The sequence below is a fragment of the Pristis pectinata genome, chromosome 1 (assembly GCF_009764475.1).
Source record: "Pristis pectinata isolate sPriPec2 chromosome 1, sPriPec2.1.pri, whole genome shotgun sequence".
NCBI lineage: Eukaryota > Metazoa > Chordata > Chondrichthyes > Rhinopristiformes > Pristidae > Pristis > Pristis pectinata.
This window is the reverse complement of record NC_067405.1, coordinates 12,785,306-12,808,930: the sequence shown is the minus strand read 5'-3', so window position 1 is coordinate 12,808,930 and position 23,625 is coordinate 12,785,306. Positions and strand designations below refer to the sequence as shown.

At 40.8% G+C, this 23,625-nt stretch overlaps 1 protein-coding gene across 3 annotated transcripts in view; it reads left to right on the top strand.

Moving 5' to 3' along the window:
• Positions 1–23,625, top strand: part of LOC127572752 (contactin-associated protein-like 5) — a 1,205,714-nt gene that overhangs the window by 412,428 nt on the left and 769,661 nt on the right. For all 3 annotated transcript variants that reach the window (XM_052020359.1, XM_052020369.1, XM_052020350.1), the window contains exon 4: positions 20,129–20,276. In XM_052020359.1, the coding sequence (XP_051876319.1) occupies positions 20,129–20,276 (148 nt within the window). The remainder of the gene's footprint in view (positions 1–20,128; positions 20,277–23,625) is intronic.

Below are 23,625 nucleotides of genomic sequence, written 5' to 3'. Positions count from 1 at the left end.
GTATGTTTCCAGTAGTGGGCAAGTCTAGGACCAGAGGGCACAGCCTCAGAATATAAGGATGTTCCTTTAGAACAGAGATGAAGAGGAATTTCTTTAGCCAGAGGGTGGTGAATCTGTGGAATTCGTTACCACAGACAGCTGTGGAGGCCAAGTCGTTGGGTATATTTAAAGCAGAGGTTGATAGGATCTTGATTGATAAAAGCATCAAAAGTTATGGGGAGAAGGCAGAAGAATGGGGTTGAGAGGGGAAAAATAAGGTGGATCAGACTCGATGGGCTGAATGGCCTGACTCTGCACCTTTGTCTTATGGATGTAGCCTGAGATTGTAATGAAGGAGTCTGGCCCACTGTGAGGTATGATTCTCTGAGGACAATCATGCCAGGCTGTTGCTTGAATAGCCTGTGGGATAACTCTCGCAATGTGCTCGCCCGTCCCCAGATGTTTCTCGGATTTTGCAAGGTTGCCTGGGCCAAGAAAGACTTTGGTGTGTATGAAGTCAATACGTAGGTGGCTCCCAGTATGGAATCACCAACAGTTAAAAGTTAATCATATATTGCTGTACATCTCTGGACCCACATGCAGGCTTAACTGGATAATTAAAGCAAGCAAGAATAAAAAAAAATCTAATCCTATGAATTAATTTGGGGGGGGGGGAGAAAAAAGAACCATTTGTAACTTTAGTTGAGGAAAAGGTTTGTGTAAAAAGATGCAGATTTTTTTTTTTTTGGTACCACCTTCTCTCTTAACTGCAATTAAGAAGGGATATTGGATTCTAGCTGAGCCATCAATACCCATGGACGAATAAATGAAGAATTTATGGCATTGGTAGAATTCACATTAAAGATTGAAAAGCAGACCTTTGAATTTGTTGATCCTGATCTGCAAGAATGATGGTTAAATGAGCTGAAACTTAAATATGAAGTCATCAATATAGCAGAGAAAGAGCTGAGGAATGGGCCATATCAGCCCCATTCAACTTTCTCTGCTATATCGACCCCATTCCTCAACTCTTTCTCTACTATATCGATGACTGCATTGGTGCCACCTCTTGCACCTGTAGGAACTCGACAATTTCATAAATTTCACCACAAATTTTCACCCTGTTCTGCAATTGACTCAGACTATCTCTGACACCTCTCTCTCCTTCTTCAATCTTTCCATCTCCATCTCAGGAGATTCCTTATCCACTGACATCTTCTACAAGCCCACTGACACCCACAGCTACCTCGATCACAGCTCCTCCCACCCTGTTTCTTGCAAGGACACCCTGTCTCTTTTTCTCAATTTCTCCCCCTCTGTTGCATCTGCTCCCATGATGAGGCTTTTCACTCCAGGACATGACATCTGAGATGTCCAACTTTTCTACTAACCATGGCTCCCCCCACCCCACTGTGGTGGAGAGAGCTTGCACCTGCTTCCCTGCCATTTCTTGCACCTCTGCTCTCACCACCACCCTTCCCAGACCCAACAAGGGTAGGGTCCCCATTGTTCTCACATTTCGTCTTACTAGCCTACGTATCCAACACATTCTCTTCCACTTCTGCCATCTCCAGTGGGACCGCACCAAGTACATCTTTCTCGTCCCCGCCCCTTTCTGCCTTTCGCAGGGACCACCCTCTCTGCAAATCCCTAGTTCACTCCTCTTAATATCATTCGGTACTCCAAGTGTGGCCTCCTCTACACTGACGAGACCGAAAGCAGACTAGGTGACTGTTTCGCAGAACACCTGCACTCTGTCCATAACAGTAATCTGCATCTCCCCGTTGCCAGTCACTTCAACTCCCCCTCCCACACTGTCAGATATGTCAGTCCTCAGCCTCCTCCACTGCCAGGAGAATTCCAAGTGCAAACTGGAGGAACAGCACCTCATTTTCCATCTTGGAACCTTGCAGCCTACTAGAATGAACATTTGAATTCTCCCAGTTTAGGTAATCCCCACCCCCTTGTCCATGCCCACCCCCAACCAGGCTGCCTCTTTTCTTCCCTTTCCTAGCCTATTTTTTTTTTCTCTACCCCCTTTTTTGACCCATCCCCCGGTGGATCTGCTCTCCCCTCCTTCCCCCGCACCTGCCCATCACTATCTCTTACCTGTGCCCAACCTGCATCCCCTCTTTTGTCCACCTATCACTGCTCAGCTTTTCCCTCCTATATATTGGGCTTCGCCTTTCCTATCTTCAGTCTTGAAGAAGGGTCCTGACCCAAAACATTGACCGTCTGCTTTTCTCCACGGATGCTGCCTGGTCTGCTGAGTTCCTCCAGCATCATCGTGTTTTTCATCTAGATTCCAGCATCTGCAGTCCTTTGTTTCTCGAGATAAAGACACAAAATGGAATTGGACAGGGATGAAAAGACAAAGGGAAAGAATGTGATGATGAGACAAGTGAAGAAACTGGGAGAGATCAGGTCATTATTATTTTTCAATAGCTTTTTCCAGTTTAGAACTAAAGCCATCAACCTGAAACATTAACTCTGGTTCTCTCTTTGAGGATGTTGCCCAACCTGTTGAGTGCCTGTTTTATTTCAGATTTCCAGCATGCCTGGGTTTTGCTTTGCTTTTCTGAGAATGCTTTGTTTCCTTAGGCTTGTTTTTGTGGAAGGCATGATGTATTGCTTCATCAGTGAGTTGTAATGCTAGAATGCATTTTCATTTCGGTTCCATTAACACAGGCACAAAGCTTTTTTCCCCCAAACATTGTGCACTCTGTAGCACAGGAAAGGAAAGCATCTGGACTGCAGATGATGTATACTTCTACAAGAATTAGAGCCAGATCTTTTAGGAGAGAATTTGGGGAAACATTTCCACCTGTAAAGGGTGGTCAAAATTTGAAAGATGCTGGTAAATAACAAGCGTTGCTCATTATAACTCTGACCTTGATAGATTTCTGTATATCCCTCCTTAGTTTTTGGTGAAGAGAAAACACTACATATTGCACTAAGATCGTACTGAATTACAGAACTGGTTGAAGGGACTCAGTCATCTATTCCTGCTCTTGTATTTGTATGTTCCACAGCAACACACAATTAAAATTCTTTTTTTTTTGTGGGTGGGCCAAAAAGATGGAACAGTACAGCACGCGATGTCTGTGCTGAACATGATGCCAAATTAAGCTAATCACATCTGTCTGCATTTGATCCACATCCCTCCATCACTGCATATTTGTGTGCCTTTCAAAATGCCACTATCGTGGCTGCTTCCACCACCACCCTGGGAGTGTGTTCCAGGCATCTCCAACTCTCTGTATATATTTTTATAAAAAGTTGCTTCGTGCATCTCCTTTAAACTTCCCCCTTCTCACCTTAGAGCTATCCCCTCCTGTATTTGACATTTCTACCCTGGGGAAAAAGACTATCTACCCTATCTGTGCCTCTTATAGTTTTATAAACTTCTATCACTTCTCCCCTTTCCCTCTCGCACTCCAGAGAAAACAATCTAAGTTTGACCAATCTCTCCTGTATTCTTTGTAGGTTAGTTTGTTTTGAATCTCAGATTTGTATTGCCTTTGTGCCTCAGAGGCAATTTATTAAAATCATGCTGGTTAAGAACTATTTAAGTAGTCTGGAGAAGCTACAATTTAGCAGAGGTTGGAGATGGTTTAAGAGGAAGAAACGTGAAAGATTTTGATGGGGTGAATTAGGAAAACAGAGGAGATTTACCGGGATGTTGCCTGAATTGGAGGACTTGTGTTATGAGGAGATATTGGATAGGTTGGGCTTGCTTTCCCTGGAGTGAAGGAGGCTGAAGGGTGTCCTGATCGAGGTATGTAGGAATATGAGAGGCATAGATAGGGTAGATGTTAAAATTCCTTTTTTTCCTCATGGAGGAGTTGTCAAAAACTAGAATGAATAATTTTAAGGTAAGGTAGGAGCTTTAAGGGGATGTTGGGGGGGTAAGTATTTCACAGTAGGTGATGTCTTTGTTGTGCTGCCAGAGGAGCTGGTGGAATTAGATACAATAACTATGCTCTAAGAGTATTTAGACACACATGGGCAAGCCATAGAAGAATACAGTGCCAATGTGGGCAAGCAGGATGAGTGTAGATGGGCAATAAGGTTGGCATGGATATGGTGGGCTGAAGGGCCTGTTTCTGTGCTGGCCAACTGTATGATTCTCTGACCTTGTGATTCTATGCATCTTGCAAAAGAACCGTTAGCTTGAGGACAAATGATAAAAGAATGGGAGCATAAGATATTTCACACTTCTCGTATCTTCTTACAATATAGAAGAAGGCCGTCTGCCCAATTGAATGGATGCTGGCTCTCGGAGCAACATGGTCAGTCCCACTGCCCCACTTGCATGTTCTTTCTCGCATGCCCTTCTATTCCCATCCACTTCTTCTGTCATCCAACCATACCAGGGGCAATTTTCTGAAGCCAATAAAGCTGTTTGAGATGAAGGTTATTTTAGCCCTGTGATCTGGAATGGACTTTGGGGAAATGGATTCAAACATAATATTTTAAAAGAAATTGAACAAACACATGAGGGATGGATTGTTTCTCTTCAGTCTTGTCAATGGTTTAAAGACAATTAATTGGCTTTCAACGAGCCAGCAGAGGCTTCCTGGTCCACTCTGACCTTCAACTACTCCCACTGTCTTAGGTATAAGCCTTGCTCTGGATCCAACCAAAGCTCAAGATTATACAAAATCAGAAGTTAGCTGGCGATCACTTTGCACTAATATTTGTACGTCCATAATGTTGTCCGATCCAACTATTCACAGTGAAGTGCAGGGCACTGGGGAGTGTTGTAGAACAGAGATACCTAGGCGTACAAGTACGTGGTTTCCTGAAAGTGACGTCCCAGGCAGACAGGGTGGTGAAGAAGGCTTTTGGCATACTGGCTTTCATTAGTCATGGTACTGAGTATAGACGTTGCGGGTGGTATGTTTCAGTGGGTCAAGATGTTTGTGAAGCTGCATTTGGAATCTTGTGTTCAGTTTTAGTCACTTACTGCAGAACACCAAAACCACAATCCTACTTCAGTGTGGTAACAGAAGGTATGTACGAGTAATTAGATAACAGGTATTTTCAGGTTGAGGTAAGACTTAAGTGTGTCAGCAAAGCCAATTGCACCGTCATAAAACTCATTAATCATGAATTACTGCAGTCGACATATTTTATTCCATCATTGTCATTACCATAATACCTCAAGCTTCCTCTTTACTGGTAAATAGTTACATATTCTGGCAGTGTCTTGCACATTTTATCATGCTTACCGGTTCAATCAATTATGTTTTGCAGCCCACTGAAGATATAGTAAATGATTTCAATCTATTTCCCTTCATCCTATTTATCCTCAGCTCCTAATCAGTCAACCTTTATTGATATGGTTGAGATATCAAGTAATTTGCTGGGATTCTTTTCAGCAGTAATATCTCTTGGAACTGTGTTAATGTAAATGATCAAACCAAATGCAATTCATAGTGCTAGGGACTTGCCCACCAGGTATTAATAATGGTCTGACTTTTGGTACAGATCATTTATTCTTCACTGCTGACTGACTATTCATTCTGTTGACAAAAATTCTTGAAGCATTTGAATAAAATATACATTCATGCCAACTGAATTTCCAGAGAAAATTACATTTGTGTCCAAACTGTTTTCACAGAGAATAACACAAACAGACATATCTATAAGCCCGAGTAACTTGGAAGTGACAATGAGGCACACGGCTTGCTTCTTAGTTGTTTATAGTTCCCAAAGAAAAATGTATCTATATCTCAGTATTCAAGGCGATCAATTTCAAAAAGTGCCTGTGTCATGGGAGAGCTATGACTAAGTTACAAAAATAGCATGGAGATAGAAAAGACTGAGATGCTGGAATCTGGAGCAATGCACAAAATGTTGGAGGAACTCAGCAGGTCAGGCAACATCTATGGAGGGGAAATGGACAGTTGACATCTTGGGTTGAGATCCCTCATCTGGACTGATCAGTCCATTTCCCTCTGCCTGACCTGCTGAGTTTTCCAGGGTTTTGTGTGCTGCTACAAAAATAGCTTAACTTGATCAAAAGGGAAGGAAGCTTAAGAGATACTTAAGCTGGTAGCAATCTGTACCTTGTTCCCTTCTTCACTTGCTGAAATCCACCTCCTCTGGCAGGTGGGCATGGAAGGCCTGAGATCAGTTTCAGGTGGCCACTGTGATTTTTTTTAAAAAGAAAACCTGGTTCAGAGTTGTTAAATGTTGCAAGACAAAACTCAAGGTTTTCAAGCGATGATTTTCTCTCCCCCACCTCTTCCATAATGAAGGAAGATTTCAAACTGAAAGTCCCACCACTGCAAGAATTTTTGGGCATTTGTTTCTCTGAACACATTAAATGTGAACACTATTGCACCATCCTTTAATGTGCCAACAGTATTTGGTCTTAAATTGGTCAACCCCCCTCACCATGAATTATCCCCCCGACCTTTCACTTGTTGGACTTTCCAAACAAGTTGAGTTCTTTGTTCCTTCACTCAAGATGATAGTGTAGATTTGTGTTACCTTGGTTCCATAGTGGCATTTTTATAATATTATAACTTAAGTGAAATTATGGGAAATGCATGTTAAGATATTGGTGTTACTATAAGTTTAATTCATACACAGCTATCAGAACACATACAAATTTGACTGCAACAAGAATGATTTGTTTGTGCAGAATCCTTCACAATCGCCACAGTATTTCACTCCAATGAATTTCTTAAAGTATTATCAATACCAAAATATGAAAGTCAATATTTATACACAAGGTCCAGAGATGGATCCCAGATACAAGAAACCAAATAATCTATATTTTCATAGTGGTGATTAGGGCTTCTCAGAATTCTAGTAATTTATGGCACAGAAGGAGGCAATTTGGTCCATTGTGTTCATCTTGTAAGGAAATGAATAAACACAATTGGAATCGAACACCAGTCTGAGGAACATGCATTCTGCCAGTGCACAATCAATGTGCTACCTGACCAAGATATCTCTCTCCTTTTCTTCAGAAAGTGCCAATATCCTTTACTTCCAGCTAACTGGGCAAGTGATACCTTGGTCTAAGATGGAGACACATGAGACTGGAGATGCTGAATCTGGAGGAACTCGGTGGTCAGGCGGCATCTGTGGAAGGAAATGGACAGTTGATATTTAGGGTTGAGACCTTTCATCTGCACTGTTCCAGATGAAGGGTTTTGACATGAAACATCAACACCCTTCCTTCATCAATGGATGCTGACTGACCCACTGAGTTCCTCCAGCATCTTGTGTGTTGCCTCAGTGTAACATCTCTTGTAAATGACGGCCCTTCCAACTGTGCAGCACTCCCACTCAACCACACTGAGATGTTAACTTAGATCATGTGCTGTGGTGAGCCTTGAACCCAAGATATCTGAATCTGAGATAAGTGCTTCCACTGAGCCAAGACTGACACCTGATGGCAAGCAGAGATCAAGCAATGACTGTGTATTTGGAAATCCTCCTCGTTGTGATAGCGTTTTATTTAAAAATAATCATACCCAGCTAATATCTTTGCTGAGAGGTGACAATCTGATTTTTATGATGTGGTAACAAAAAGTATGGAGAAAAGAAAACAGACATTTTCCTGATTAAAATCTTGTTTTCCTGTGTGTGTGTGTGTGTGTGTGTGTGTGTGTGTGTATGTATTCATTCTCTCTCATACACACACAAGTTTATCTCTTTCTCTCTTTACATATGTGTGTGTGTGTATATATATACACACACATACACTCTCTCTCATACACACGCCCCTCCCCCTCCCCCTCTCCCTCATGTTTTTCTCCTTTTATTTTATATATTAAAAAAATGTTTCTGCCTTCAAATCAATTGAGGAATTCAGGTGGTTAATAAATCACCACCTGCTTTTCTTTAACCTCTCTTAAATTCAGAAAAGGAGTCCCTTTTGATCTTTGATCAACTCATTTGGGCAAGGGTTGGGAGAGGTGCTATTTGTAGAAAGCTCCACAGCCAATGACTATCACCTTTCAGGTCTGCAGCAGAAGTGTGGTTCAGATTAGCGCGGCCACCTCACACTTTTGATGTGGATGGTTTGGCTATAGTGAGCTGGTATGTGGGCCTATCCTGCTCTGTAGCAAGTGCATGAGGTCAAACCAGCACAGACAAGATGTATTCTGCTTGATATGTGTGCATTATGGAAGGTCCAGAATGTAGACTTTCTAAAATGAATAACAAATTGCTAAAGTTAGTCTCCAGTTTAATCATGTACTAGCATTTCCCATAATTGGCTATGGTTTACATGGAATAATTAAAACATTTAAAATTTATTGCCTTTGGACAAACTTACAATAGTTATTTAGTGACATCAGTCACTGTTAGAGTACCTAATTCCCAATGCTTCCCCAGGGGCCAACTCTTCACAATGCATTAGAACTGATGTGTCTAGTTATCTGCCATTGGACATGTCAAACATTATCGAAATTTCATGAATGAACACCATCACTTTGAAACTGTAATTAGTCCATTACAGTGCATTATTGGTATGAGGTGATTATTGATATGAGGTGATTATTGAGCTGACTGTCTTGTTGGAAAGCAAATTGCACAAAATGGACTGAGGTGATCTACCATGATTTGTAAATCTCCAGAAACTGCATGTCGATTTACAACATTCAACCATTTGCTTTGCACCATGAAATCTTGCCCACAGCTCCCAGTTATTATTATAAACATGCATTTGCATGTTAATTACCCATTAAATTCACCACAGAAATTTAGGATTGATAATTAGAAGTGTAAGTATCCTTTTAATGGTGCAACTGTTAATTCAATGTCAATCAATTGCACTGGCACAAGAAGGAATAATTTAGTGTTCAAACTCATTCCCTCAAAAAATACTATAATTACAGTTGATTTTTTTTCTTTGTCAATGTTTTCTTTCCATCCAATTTTTCTTTCCAAGCAATCCGATTCTAATTCGCCTTTTGCAAATTCAGTCTTCCCTTTCCTCTGTTTCTTGATGCTTAGGTCTCTGAAGATAGAATGCTCAGTTGCCCTTGCTATGCCTTTGAGTCCACACCTGCACCTCATCTTTGCCCCTTGATCACACTTGCCTCATGTGGCCTCATTGCTCCTAATGTCCTGCCAACCTCAATAGGATGGCTGTTCCACAGGACCAAGTGTTCATGAGCAGCAACAAGGCTGCAGGCAGTGATAACTAAAGCCTCACCCACGTACCAGCCGAATGTCCTTCTCCTGACTTTTGCCATTCCACTATTCCTAAATGGCTCTGACGACAAATATGTAAAACATTGCAAAAATATATTGGAGTAAACAAAAATCATTTAAAACTACATTCAACTTTGTAAGTAAAGTAAGAAAAAACATTATCTCATTTCCATTTTTAGTGAAGGTCAGTGATCCAATTCAAATGAATGGGGTTGTACTAGATGTGGTCGCTAAGGCTCGTGTAGTGCTGAGGGGCCAGATACAAAGAGTATTCCGTCCTGTAAGTCAGTAAGTTATGGAATGTCTCTGGGCTGCAAGCTGAATCCAGTGGTGGTGTCGGAAGTTGAATGTGCTACCGTCTGACTTGTGGTGTATTCCAAAATTCAACACTGCAGTTAGCGAAAGCTTCATGAACTGTTGGACAACAACCTACATGATTCAACTGATTAGCTACTTGTACTTTTCGCACGTCATAGTGCAGAAGTATCAAGGAAAATGTTACAGGGGCCTAATTAGTGGAGCACACTGTGAGATATAATTATAGAATCGATGTGTTATGGAAAGTGTTCATTGATTCCATTGAGTCAATGATGCCTCCCTGCAGGGTGACCAATTCAAACCCATTCTCTTAACTCTCTATTTTAGTTTCTGAGGCACTTATCCTATTCCCATTTGAAAGCATTGATTGACTCTTACCACCACTCCCTGGAATTTGCACAATAAATTCTTCCATACATCTTCCTGTAATGTTTGTTCTTCATCATGAACTGTTCTGTCCTCAGACCATCTGCTACTGAGAACAAATTGTCTCCTTTCATCATGTGACAATAATTCTGGTGACATTTCCCCACTGAAGTAACTTGTCTCCCACAGAAAAATGTCCCTTGCAGCATCCCTAACACATGAAAATTCACTGCTGCTGCCAGACACTGTCGGTACAACCCCTCCCTCAACCAGATCTGTTTCCCTCCATATCCTCACCCCAGCACCCAAGACTAGATATTGCTGGGGCATCCTTCACGTCACCTGAGTGAGGCAAACTCTTGCTGTCTATGGTACCCCTTCCTCCCAGCAACTTTGTCTGAATGGGGATAAGAATAGCCTCCACTCCCATTTCCACTCCACCCCTCTCCTGGCCTCCATCCTGACTCTCCAATCTCAATCCCTTTCTCTATCCCTTCACTTCTGACTTGCCCTCTCCCCATCCGCCATCTTCACTGATGTCTCTATCATTACATCATGCTCCACCATTTACGTCACCTCTCTACCACATCCATTCTCCCTTTCCCAACATCTCCCACTCCTCCTCTTTCTAACCTCCTCTTTCAGATATATTTCCCTTTGCTCACGATTCATAAATATTGTTATTCCATTATTATTTTTCCAATGCAATTCAAATTGCAATAAACTAAATTATTTTAATAATTGTAAGATTAATCATAATTATATTTTAATGATTTAATACTCAAAACTGTTATAATATTTTAAATGTTGGTAATGTTATCTTATTGGATAATCAGTTATATTGTAAATATCAGGCATTCTGCTAGTGAGTATCTTTTTTTGTATCCCAGATTTTGGATGAGAAAAGATACTGACCTTGATCTACCCATGTCTTCCATCATCTTCTAAACCTCTTTCAAATCTCTCCTCAGTGTTTGCTCCCAGGAGGACTAAACTTCTCCGATCCAACTGACTAACCCCTCTTTCCTGGAACCAGTTCTAGTGAACCTCTTTACCCTCTCTCTAGGACTTCTTCACCTTTCTGCACTTAAATAAGTATTTGGTAAGATCACACCTACAACAATGTGCACAATTTTTGTCTCCTTGCCTGACAAAACAAGATACTTCACCAGTGAGCAAAGATGAATTGGAAGGGTTCCAGGGATGGCAGTTTTGCCACATGATGAGAGGCTGCTCTTAGCTAGGCCTGAGTTTGGATGAGTGAGAGAAAATGTCATTGAAACTTATAAAATTGTGACAGGATTTAGGGAAGATGTTTCTCCTGGCTGAGGAGTCTAGAGCACATTCTCAGAATAAGGGGTAGGCCACTTAGAATTAAGATGAGAAATGTCTTCATGCAGAGGAGATTCCGACCATGGTGGCTCAGTAATTGAGTTCATTCAAAATAGAGCCTGAGATTTTATAACCAAACAGTGAACAGTAATTCCTCAAAGCTCCTGACACTCTAAAGCCTGCAACTAATTGATGTCATGGAGTCAGCATTGTAGAGCACAGAAAGGGGCCCTTCATCCACCACGTCCATGCCAACTTTTTTTGTGTCTGATTTGCCCGCATTAGAACTGTCCTTCCATGTCTTGGTGATTTAAGTGTTTGTCGACATAACGCATAAACATTGTACCTGATTCCACCAAATCCTCTGGCAGCGCACACTAGATATCAGCCACTCTGTGTCTATTTCAAGTGTTGGTTTCTCTTGACTTTGACTTCACCTTGTGTGACCAGGTTTCACAGACAGTCATCAGTTCAACCTTTTGCCATGCTTGGAGGGTTGGATCTACTTGGCTGCCTTAGTACGTGACAAAACCTTCCTCAACCCGTACCAGTCAGCCTCGCGTTAATGAAATAAAGGTGGAAGTGACTAATGGGTCAGTGTTTGAGGAAACAAAAAGTAGGTTATTTGGAGAACTTTTTGTCCGAACTGGTTCGTCAACCAAATTCATGAAACTGCTGTGAATTTCTGTTATCTGCAGATCTTTCCTTTGTATTCTTCCTCATTGCACAGTTTTAGGAGGTCCCTCCCTTAGCAGGTAGTCAATGTGGCACAAAGGAGGTCATTTTAACCCATCGAGCCCACCCCAACTCTCGGGACGGAGATTTTGTTGGTCTCATTCCCCCTTTCTGTTCTCATGGTCGAGCATGTTTATTTCTGTCAGGTGCCTATCCAAATTCCCTTTGAAATCATTGATCATGTCTGTTGTTTCCACCACTCTAGTGGGTTCAAGGTCAATCCCACCTGCTGTGTTTATATTGATGCACCACAGAAAGCATCCTATCAGGATGCATCACAGCTTGGTATGGCAACTGCTCTTCCCGGGACTGCAAGAAACTGCAGAGGGTTGTGGACACAGCACAGTGCATCACAGAAACAAGCCTCCTCTTCATGGACTCTGATTATGCTGGCTGTTTCATCAAGGCAGCGAGAGGTATAAGCACAGACCTCCTCCACCCGGGTCATTCTCTCTTCTCCCCTCTCCCATCAGGCAGAAGATATACGAGCCTGAGGGCACGTACCACGAGGCTCAAGAACGGCTTCTATCCCTTTTGTTATAAGATTTTTGAATGGTTCCCTTGTGCGATGAGATGGAATCTTGACCTCACAGTCTACCTTGCTATGACCTTGCACCTTATTGTCTACCTGCAATGCACTTTCTCTGTAGCTGTGACACTTTACTCTGCATTCTATATCGTGTTACCTTGTACTACCTCAATGCACTGTGTAATGAATTGATCTGTATGAACAATATGCAAGACAAATTTTTTACTGTACCTTGGTACAAGTGACAATAATATACCAAGAACATGTTCTTCCTCTCTGTATCTCTTGCTCAAAACCTTATTACCAGGTCTAGCAGACTTTATTTTATCAGCTGGTTGAAATAGTTTTTTGTGGTCTACCTTACATAAAGTTGTCATACTTTATCAAATGTCCTGTCAATCATGTTTGCCCCAGCACAAACAGCCCCAGCATCTCCAACCCAATATCACTAAAATGCAAGGAAATATCCTCGTACGTTTCCTCTGCATCCTCTTAAGATCTTCATATCCTTGCTAAAGCATACAGTACAGAACTAAATACAATACTTGAGTTGTGTACTTAACAGATCTTTATAAAGATTCAATGAAACTTCCCTCATGTTGCGGTCAATATCTCTATTTATGAAATTTAATGTCCCATATCCTTTGACTACTCTCTCATGTCCTGCAACAATTAAAGATCTGGGTACCTCTGATCCCGATTGGGAAAAGAAGAACTCTATTCCCCTTTTGGAATCTAGTTAAATTATGAATTTTATTTAATGTCTCTACACGTCAGTTCTCAGATCTTGTCTCCATGTCCATCCTTTGGATTATTCCTTGTTTTACAAACTACTGAAATAGCACTCCTCATTTGGCAACGTCATTTTCTCCCCACACACCAAATTCTGTTTAATGTTCTATAGCAGTGGTGCTCTGTAGAACTGGACTGCCTGCATCAACAAAATTCTGCTGCATTTCTTTGAGCAAAAATCCCAAAGACATGGGTCATCTCTGCTGAAAGGAATTACCAGGTAATAAGTCCATCTAGTTAACCATGGAATCTGCACGCAGGCAATGTGTTTTTACACTGACAAATACTGTGAAAGAAGTCCAAGTTTATTCAAAGCTAAATGCAAAACTACCAAATTTTGCAGAAGTTCAATTCACAAGTGAGACTGCAGCTAGAATACTGCATGCAGTTCTGGTCACCTGGATATAGGAAGGATGCCAGTAAGCTGGAAAGGATACAGAAATGATCTATGAGGATGTTACCAGGATTAGAGAGCTTGAGTTGTAAGGAGAAGCTGTGGCTTTCTTCTCTGGAGTGTAGGCGGCTGAGAGATGACCCTATAGAGGTATATAAAATCATGTGGGGCATAGATGAGGTGTATAGTCAGTCTTTCTCCCAGGGTAGGGGAGTCCAAAGCTAGAAGGTTTAACATTAAAGATTTAAAAGGGATCCGAGGGCAAGTTTTTCATAGAGGGTAGTGGGTATATTGAACTAGCTGCCAGAGGAAGTGGTAGAGGTGGGTACAATTACAATGTTTAAAGGTACATGGCTATGAAAGGTTTAGAGTGGTTTTGGCCAAATGCAGGGAAGTAGGACTAGTTCAGATAGGTATCTCGGTTAACATGGATCAGTTGGGTCAAAAGGTCTGATTCTATCGCTCTGAAAATTGAAATTCTGTGGTATGTCTTGAGGCCAAGGATTGTTTCTGCTTTTTGATTTACTTTTGTCATTCTAATGTGGAAGCACATGACGTCTGAAGTACTGAAAGGGAAAGACAATGTTATTGCAGTGGTGGGTTCTACTGTTGAGTCTCTGTGTACATTACTTTTAGTGCTGGACAATTGAGATCAGCAGATTCCTAGATTCGTGTTCTGATTTGTGTTGAGTTGTCAACTTTCATGGGGAATTTGGTATCTCGGGTGTTGGGACAAAGGTGGTTTGGTGAAGAAATAGCAGGTATTCTAATAATGATAATGATATTTTGTGGATTGGGGGAAGATGCATGTGAGTGTATACATCTGTGTGAGTGCATGATTGTGTGGACATGTGTGAGCATTTGTGTATGAGCATGCACATATGGGAGAGCTGGCCTTGTGTTTGAATGTTCTATGTGAATGTACCCGAGTGTCTGTAAGGATAAGCACGTGTATCAGCAAATGTATATGTCCAGGCATATGTATGGGGAGGAAATTATGTGGAGATGTGGATGGAGATTGTAATTGCTGGGATTCATTCCCAATCTCCCTCCCTATCTATTGTTCAAGTTCTCACTGATGACATCTGTCAATTATTCTGGGTTACCTGCTGCAGGAGATGTGGAGAAAAGAATGAAAAGTACTGACCATGAACCATCGAGAACTGGAAGTAATTCTGGAAGAAGTGCAGGACAATAAGGAAATGCTTTTGATTTTGGGCTACAGTAGAATATGTTTGATACTACGTTAACTTCTAATTATTTGGCCTCCCTGCTCAGAAACAGAATACTACTTAATTGATAGAAAATTGTCCCTAGAATAAAGGAAAAGTCATGAATGATTAGGCTGTCATTCACTCAATGATAATGTGATGTGCTGGGGAAAAAAAATTATTTTAAGCAATTTTGTCTTCAACTGAGCTAACCATTTGGATAATCAAGTGGAATCCTGTTATACTAAGCTCTTAATCTCTCTTTAATTACACTTGAACTGGGAAACACAATTGTATAAGTTCTGATTATTATCTATTCAGCCGAACATTAATAAACTTTCACAAAGTGTATGGCAGAAATCTCCCTGCACTGATGGAGCCCAATAGCAAGCAAATGTTAGGAAAAATAGAATGTTTGATTTAGCCTTCATGTACAGCAACGACTTATTCTTCTGATCAATTTTAATTACCTCTCCATTGGTGAGGAATACCAAGCAAGCTTGTCACCAAACTCCGAGATCTAGAACTCAGTACCTCCCTCTGTAACTGGATCCTTGACTTTCTAACAAACAGACCATAATCAGTGAGGATAGGCAGCATATCCTTCGGCTCGATTATTCTTAACACTGGTGCACCTCAAGGCTGAGTCCTCAGCCCTCTACTCTACTCCCTATACACTCATGACTGTGTGGCAAGATTCTGCTCTAACTTCATCTACAAGTTTGCAGATGATACCACCGTTGTAGGCCGTATCTCAAACAGTGATGAATTGGAGTACAGAAAGGAGATAGAGAGCTTAGTGGAATGGTGTCATGACAATAACCTTTCCCTCAATGTCAACAAAACTAAAAAGCTGATCGTTGACTTCAGGAAAGGGGACGGTGTACATACACCTGTCTACATTAATGGTGCTGAGGTCGAGAGGGTTGACAGCTTCAAGTTCCTGGGAGTGAACATCACCAACAACCTGTCCTGGACAAACCACATGGATGCCATGGCCAAGAAAGCTCATCAGCTTTCTTCAGGAGGCTAAAGAAATTCGGTTTGTCCCCTTTGACTCTCACCAACTTTTATCAATGTACCATAGAAAGCATCCTATCAGGATGTATCACGGCTTGGTACCGCAACTGCTCTGCCCAAGCCCGCAAGAAGCTGCAGAGAGTTGTGGACACAGCCCAGCACATCATGGACACCAGTCTACCATCCTTGGACTCTGTCTATACCTCTCGTTGTCTTGGTGAAGCAGCCAGCATAATCAAAGACCCCACCCACCCAGGACATTCTCTCTTCTCTCCTCTTCCATCAGGTAGAAGATACAGGAGCCTGAGGGCACGTACCACCAGACTTAAGGACAGCTTCCACCCCACTGTGATAAAACTATTGAATGGTTCCCTTACGGAATGAGATGGACTATGACCTATGACCTCACTATCTACCTTGTTGTGACCTTGCACCTTACTGCACTGCACTTTCTCTGTAGCTGTGACACTTTACTCTGTGCTGTTATTGCTTTTACCTGTACTACTACAATGCACTCTGTACTAACTTGATGTAACTGCACTGTGTAATGAATTGACCTGTAAGATCGGTTTGTAAGACAAGTTTTTCACTGTAGCTTGGTACAAGTGACAATAATAAACCAATACTAATACTTGCTTCCGGCTGTCTTGGCCCTAAGATCTAGAATTCTCTCCTTAATTTGTCTCTGTACCACTCCTCTTTTAGATGCCACTTGAAATCCACCCTCCTGATGTAGCCTCTGTTAATTTCTTGTTTGATGCTCTTTTGAAATTCTGGGGATGCTTTTTGCCACATCAAAGGCACTACATAATCGGTTGTGGCTGTTGCTTTTAGTTACTTGTACATAAACATGCACAGATCTTTGCAAAGTGGCAGGATGTGTTGTGAAAATGACTAGGAAAGTACATTGAGATTCTCAGCTGCAGAGATTGGAGCATTGATAAATTAGTTTATCATTGTCACTTGTACTGAGGTGTAGTGAAAAACTTTGTTTTGCATGCCTTCCATACAGATCATTTCATTACAACAGTGCATTGAGGTAGTACAAGGGAAAGCAATAACCGAATGCAGAATAAAGTGTTACAGTTACAGAGAAAGTGCAGGTGGACAATAAGGTGCAACGCCATAACGTGGTAGATTGAGGTCAAGAGTCCATCTTATTGTACCAGGGACCATTCAATGGCCTTGTATCAGTGGGATAGAAGCTGTCTTTGAGCCTGGTGGTATGTGCTTTCAGGCTTTTGTATCTTCTGCTCAATGGGAGGGGGGAGAAGAGAGAACATCCAGGGTGGGTGGGGTCTTTGATTGTGTTGGTTGCTTTACCGAGTCAATGAGAAATGTAGGCAGAGTCCATAGAGGGGAGGTTGGTTTCTGTGATGTGCTGAGCTGTGTCCACAACTCTCTGCAGTTTCTTAAGATTTTGGGCAGAGCAGTTGCCATACCAAGCTGTGATGCATCCAGGTAGGATTGAGCACAAAATCATGAAGATTATGTTGAATCTTCATAAAAAAATTTGGTTAGTACTATGTCTATTTCTGATCATCACACCAATACTAATCAAATAGTGTTCCCAAATCTATTGATCATGTTGCATCCAATTTGTGTTATACAATCTTGCATTGTAGTAGAAATGCCTGTACTTAGGAAGGAAAGGATCCTGGAGAGGGTACTAAGATTATGTGGAATGGTTCCCGATAAATGAAGATATTCTGCAACAAGGTGAGGCTTGAAAAGCTGAGGTAGCAAGAAGGAAGAGAGGAGCTTTGTAGAAGTGAATAAGGTGTACTTGTGGGTAGAAAAAGAGGATCTGTTCACTATTAGCAGAATGTTGAGAGACCATGGGGCACATGTTCAAAGTGGGAAAATGCACTGAGGATGCATGAGTGGTTATGACCTGAAACTAGAGGGTGATAGAAACAGTCAATCGTGGCTTTCAAAAGAAAATCGGGTGGGCGTGTAGGTGAATAATTGTGAAGGGGAAAGGGGTGTGAAACGGACTTAATAGATTGCTCGAGAGAACCCACCATCATCTCAATGGGCTGAATGGCCATCCTTTGCCTCACTGATTTTGTTATATAATGTGAACTTGCCCAAATATGACTGCATATGTCTCCTAAGGGTTCTCCCATGTGCCTACCGAGGACCTTAACAGTTTGATCTACACATAATAGACATATATTTATAAAATGGGTCTCTACAAAACATTGACAAACACAAACAAATGCACTGAACCTAATTAGTGCACTTATCTGGAATCAGCTTGAAACTCTCCTGATTTAGCTCACTCAGTTCCACCTTGAGTGGGTCATTTAATCACCAAGCCTTCCGAGGCATTCGTACAGCTTTAACATCCAGGTGAGGCTCGCATACATAAACAAACACTGAAATTCTGACAGGTTGTCGATTTAATAAGTGGCCTACGGCTCCTTGTCATGTGTTGCCTGTGTGATGTGTAATAAGTTAGAAAATCAAGAGGCATGCTTGGAAACTGGCTTCAAATGGAAATAACTGAAACCTGTCTAATTGAATTGGAAACCACTTGAGAACTTTCTCAGGATAGGAAACTGTTTCATATCTCTGCTGTTTTCTACTTGTATTTAGTTAGGCTCACTTTAGACATTTACCATCATTATTCAAAGTGGTGTAAGACTCTTTCTGTGATAAATATCAGATCAGAGCTATTGAGAAGTGAGTAAATTCCAAAATCTTACAGCTACCTGCTAAACAGTATAATCCAGTAACTGGTGCAGTCAGTTCATGCATTATTAATGCTGAATGTTTGGTTGACTTATTCTTTGTAGAGCTTGTCTGTATTTGATTTCCTTGTGCATAATAAATGCTATGGTATTTATTAAAAAAACATAATGCAATATTTTTTTCTAGTTGCATCCTTTTCTCTATCATTGCTTTATTATTGAAAGCCAATGTTCTTGGATTTGTAATTTCAGAGTAATTATGGAGCAAGATAGAAATGCTTCATTTATCATTTCAACTTATTTCATGGACTTGCCAACAGAAGAAGCTGAAAGAACTGAACTATGTTATCCCTTTCCAAAAAAAAAACATTGAGGAGCATTTGTGAAAAGCCTAATCTCAATACTGAAGCCACGAGATTGCATAGGAAATAGAAATACTGTAGACTGGATTGGATGATTTGACAAACAACGTGAATAGAAATTTGTCCTCTACTGCATGTGCTCAAAGTGTAATGTAGCAACCTATGCAGACTGAACTCTGCTTCTGAAACTTGTTTCCATTGAGGTCGATGGCATTGAATTTTAGAAGTGAAATTTGATGCTTTTGTGATGTATTGTGTGTTTACCACATACAACAGCTGCCTGCACTATGCCTGTAAGCAAGACTGAAGGATGTAAGCAGTTCAATAAGTTTGAAGTCATGAGCAGGAAAGACAATAAATAGAAGTTCAAGAGGGCTACCATACCCCCTGAATTTTCGCCCACCATCCACTTATATCATGGTTGATTTGCTACCTTGCTCTTCTTCCCTGCAATCTTCAAATTCCTCAGCTTCCTTGGATATTGTGTGATGAGAACTGGTTTCAACAGAGTAAGTGTGGAGGGAAACAGAATAAGTGGGATGACGTATTTGGAGCAATGATAAGATGGTATTAATAATGGGAGAGGGTTGAACAAACATCAATACAGGATAATAGTGCAAAGGTAGAATTCAGACATGAGAAAAGATCTTCTCATTGAATGATTGACTGTTTCTTCTTTTCATCCTGCCCAGAGGCTTGAGAAATAACTTACCAGTTTAAAGTTTTTGGCCCCTTTCTTCTCTGGGATATAAGAGTGCATGGTAATAAACAATTTGTATAATTCAATAACACTCCTTTGAAATGCATTTGGAAACTTGTTTGCCTTGTCTTTTGTCCAATCACTGTTTAATGGAATTGTAACCCAGTTTATGAAGGTTCGTTAAACAGTTGCAAATGCACATCGTCTCTACGGCGACTTAGTGCTAGGAATTAAAATATAACTTTATCCCTGAAAATATGGATAATGTTTACTAAGAAAATCTTCATAAAAATTGAGAGTTAAATGACAAGGAGGTATTGCAAACAGAAAATAAACTAGAAGGTCAAAAAGCACAGTGATGATAAAGGAAGGTAGATCAGAAATGCTCAAACCTCTGAGCTTGAAGGTGTTAACGTTCACACAAGGAATGTCCCATTACCCTTGGATGTAAGGAAGGAGTAAGGGATAATAGAAAACTGTCATCGTTAATTTATTTCTGTTATCTTCCCAGGCTTTCCCAGGAAACTCCAATGCAGACAGCGTTGTGCATTACAAACTGCAGTATTCCATCAGAGCCAGATTCCTCCGCTTTGCCCCTCTCAAGTGGAACCCTAACGGTAGAATAGGAATGAGGGTTGAAGTTTACGGCTGCCCCTACAGTAAGTACATGCTTTGAAAAGAGATGAGTGTTTACTTTGAAGTGATTACTTTCACTGAAAATGGGAAGTCCATCAGTTACCTGTACCTTGGTTGGAGTTGGTGACAGACAAATTTGCCAATCCTTGCATTTACCACCCGAGCACATCCCTCTGGAATGCTTTAAAGGATTGCATATACCAGAAATTACTTGTGAAATCCTACCATTGTTGTACAAATAAACATAGTGACCACAGGATACTCAATAGAACTTCAGTGCATCAGTTAGTCGTCTTCCCGTGGTGTTGAGAATGCTGGCCAGAACAGACAGAGCTCCCTATCCTTTTAAACAAGAATATTCCAAAGCCAATTAAATAGCTTTGCTACAACATATTGAAGAACTATTATCAGAGGGTGTGATATCAAAGTGGTTAAGTTACCAGAATTCTGGACCATTTGATCCCAAGGCATGGGTTTCCATTCCTCTCATATTTCATATTCTCTTACAACATATCCATCATGCCTACGCTGCCTCTTAGAGCAAGCCCATCCATCCCATTCCCCCACTTATTTTGCTGCAACCTATTCTCTCGTGCATGTCCATCAACTCCACCCTGATTCTCTCATCATCCAACCACAGTTGCCTATGAACCTGACTGAGAACTAGCACACCAGGATGTGGGAGGAAACCAGAGCACCCAAGACATGCAGTCACAGGAAGAACATGCAAAGTCCCAACAGGATCAGGATTGAACTCGGGTCACTGGAGCTCTGAGGCAGACAGCATTACTTGCTGAGCCACTGAGATTCCCAAGTAATTCATTTAACAGCTGGAATGAAGAGAAAGCTAGTCCAGGTAAAAGTAACCATAAATCTACCAGATCGTTGTTCAAGAAAAGAGACCTTAGGGGAATAAAGTCTGCCTCCCTTTCCTGGTCTGATCAGATCCACCAATGCATTTGACTCTTAACTGCCCCCCGCCCCCCTCCAATTTAAGGACATAGGGATGGTCTATGATCACATATTCTAATAGTGTTCAAGAACTTTGAGCAACAATGTATTGATTTATTATTGTCACTTGTACCAAGGTACGGTGGAAAAACTTGTCTTGCGTACGATTCATACAAATCAATTCATTACACAGTGCAGATACATTGAGTTAGTACAGAGTGCATTGAGGTCGTACAGGTAAAAACAACAGTACAGAGTAACAGCCCATGAATGTATAATTAAGATTTGTGTATCTCTGATAATTTTGTCCTAAGTCTGTGCCATGTTGGAGTACCAGGCTAGATTAATGAAAGGATGACAGGACACAAGTCACTTTAACCAGTCAAAATGAGTAGGGAATCACAGTAAAACATGGCCCTAAATACATCATCTCAGAAATTCCACTGAGACCAGTCTGGTTTTAAAAAGAAATTAAACATCCTTCCTTCTCAGAACTGTTTCTCTGAGGCTGAAGTCTGTGTTCTGTTAATTGGACAGAGTTGTGAAGCTTCAGTTTTATTTACCTTTTGCCTGGAATGAAAGTGTTTCATTAACATTTTTTTTTAACAAAAATGTTGCACAGATTATGCTGACTGGTCAGAATTATGAGGCATCTGGAATTATGAATGAGTAGTGGCCAAGTGAAATATACAGCAGATCCTTGTCTCATCTTGTTTTAAAATGTTTTAAAGTTATCTTTAATGATGGTTACTAATTGAAAGGATTCCTTCATTTTCCTCATTATACCAGCTGATCGCACCTTTTTGGTCTGTCCAAAGTAACTGCAAATCTTAACAATTTTAAAAGAAAAGATAGGCCTTGTATTTAGGCCGGAGATAGAAATACATTATCATTTGAGGAGGGTTCATAAAATTGATATGAATTCTAATCCTAATTGTATTATTCATGCACATAGGTACAGCATGGTTGAATTGCACCTTTTCTGAACTATCCTTCTCACCTTTTTTGTATTTCAATCCCTTTGAGATAAAAACCAATGTCTTGTGCACCTGTCTGTTCACCACTTGTGTCAGCAGCATTGTCCCTCTTCTCTTACAAAGAAAATATTGCAAATTATCTTTCTTTGGATCATAAATAGACCTCTTAATGAACTCCATCTTCCATAGATTTGCCTCTCTTTTATGCCCTTTGTATCCTTTCTCTTTCCCCAAAACCTGTAAAGTTAGATGTACAATTCTTTATTTCTTCGTTCAATGCCCAAGGTGAAAAGTTGAGAAAAGCTCTTTGGAGATCCTTGTGTCACAGCTCACCAATGAGTGACTTTCTTTTTTTTTGTTGTTCTCTATTGCTAACACATGCCATTGAAAATACTTAAAGTTTTGAAAACTTCTTTGTTTCTGGTACCTCTTGCAGAGCTGTCTTGTATCCCTTGTTAATGTCGGCATCCATTGACTCTTCCTATTCATGTTTTCTTTTTGTATTATTCTTCCATGGGATTTAACTTTCACTGATTTCTCATTAGAAGGTGGTGTTGAGCCACCTTCTTGAACTACCAGAGTCGATGCATTGATGAACACCTTATTAGAATATTTGAGTGCATATTGAGAACTTTGATCAACATCAAATATCGAAAATGTATTTCCAAGTAAGTTCTGATGTACGAGTTAGAGAGTCCTTAAGAAGTTATGTTTTCATGCACTTGTCCTGGTCTTTCCGGGCATTGATGTTGCAATTTGAAAGGAGCTGTTAATATAAGTTTAAGGATCTGTTATAATTTATTACGTAGGATTGGTTTATTATTGTCACTTGTACCGAGGTACAGTGAAAAGCTTGTCTCTCAAACCGATCGTACAGGTCAATTCATTACACAGTGCAGTTACAATGAGTTAGTACAAAGTGTATTGATGTAGTACAGGTAAAAACAGTAAAGTGTCACAGCTACAGAGAGAGTGCAGTGCAATAAGGTGCAAGGTCACAACAAGGTAGATCATGAGGTCAGAGTCCATCTCATTGTATAAGGGAACCATTCAATAGTGCAATAGTTCAATGGTGCACTAGTGCTGGAGGAGGTGAATATTAAACAAGTTATCATTCAACAGTTTTTATTTTGGATGTTCTTGAGGTTCTGTTATTGGGGGACACTCATCAAGACATGGTGAACATTACATTACACTTTGCCTTTTAGATTTTGGAAGGGCTTTGTGTAAAGAGAGGAGAAGCACTCTAGTAGGATATCCAGTCTTTGACCAAATTTTTCAGTGACTGTAGGTTTAGTCCAGTTAACATCCTGGATAATTCCCAGGACGTTGATTGTGTGAGGGTCTTGGTATTGATAATGCCGTTGCAAGTCAGACTCACTATCTCCTGTTGCAAATGGTTAATGCCTGGAAGTTTTACAGGGCAAATGTTACTTGATACAAC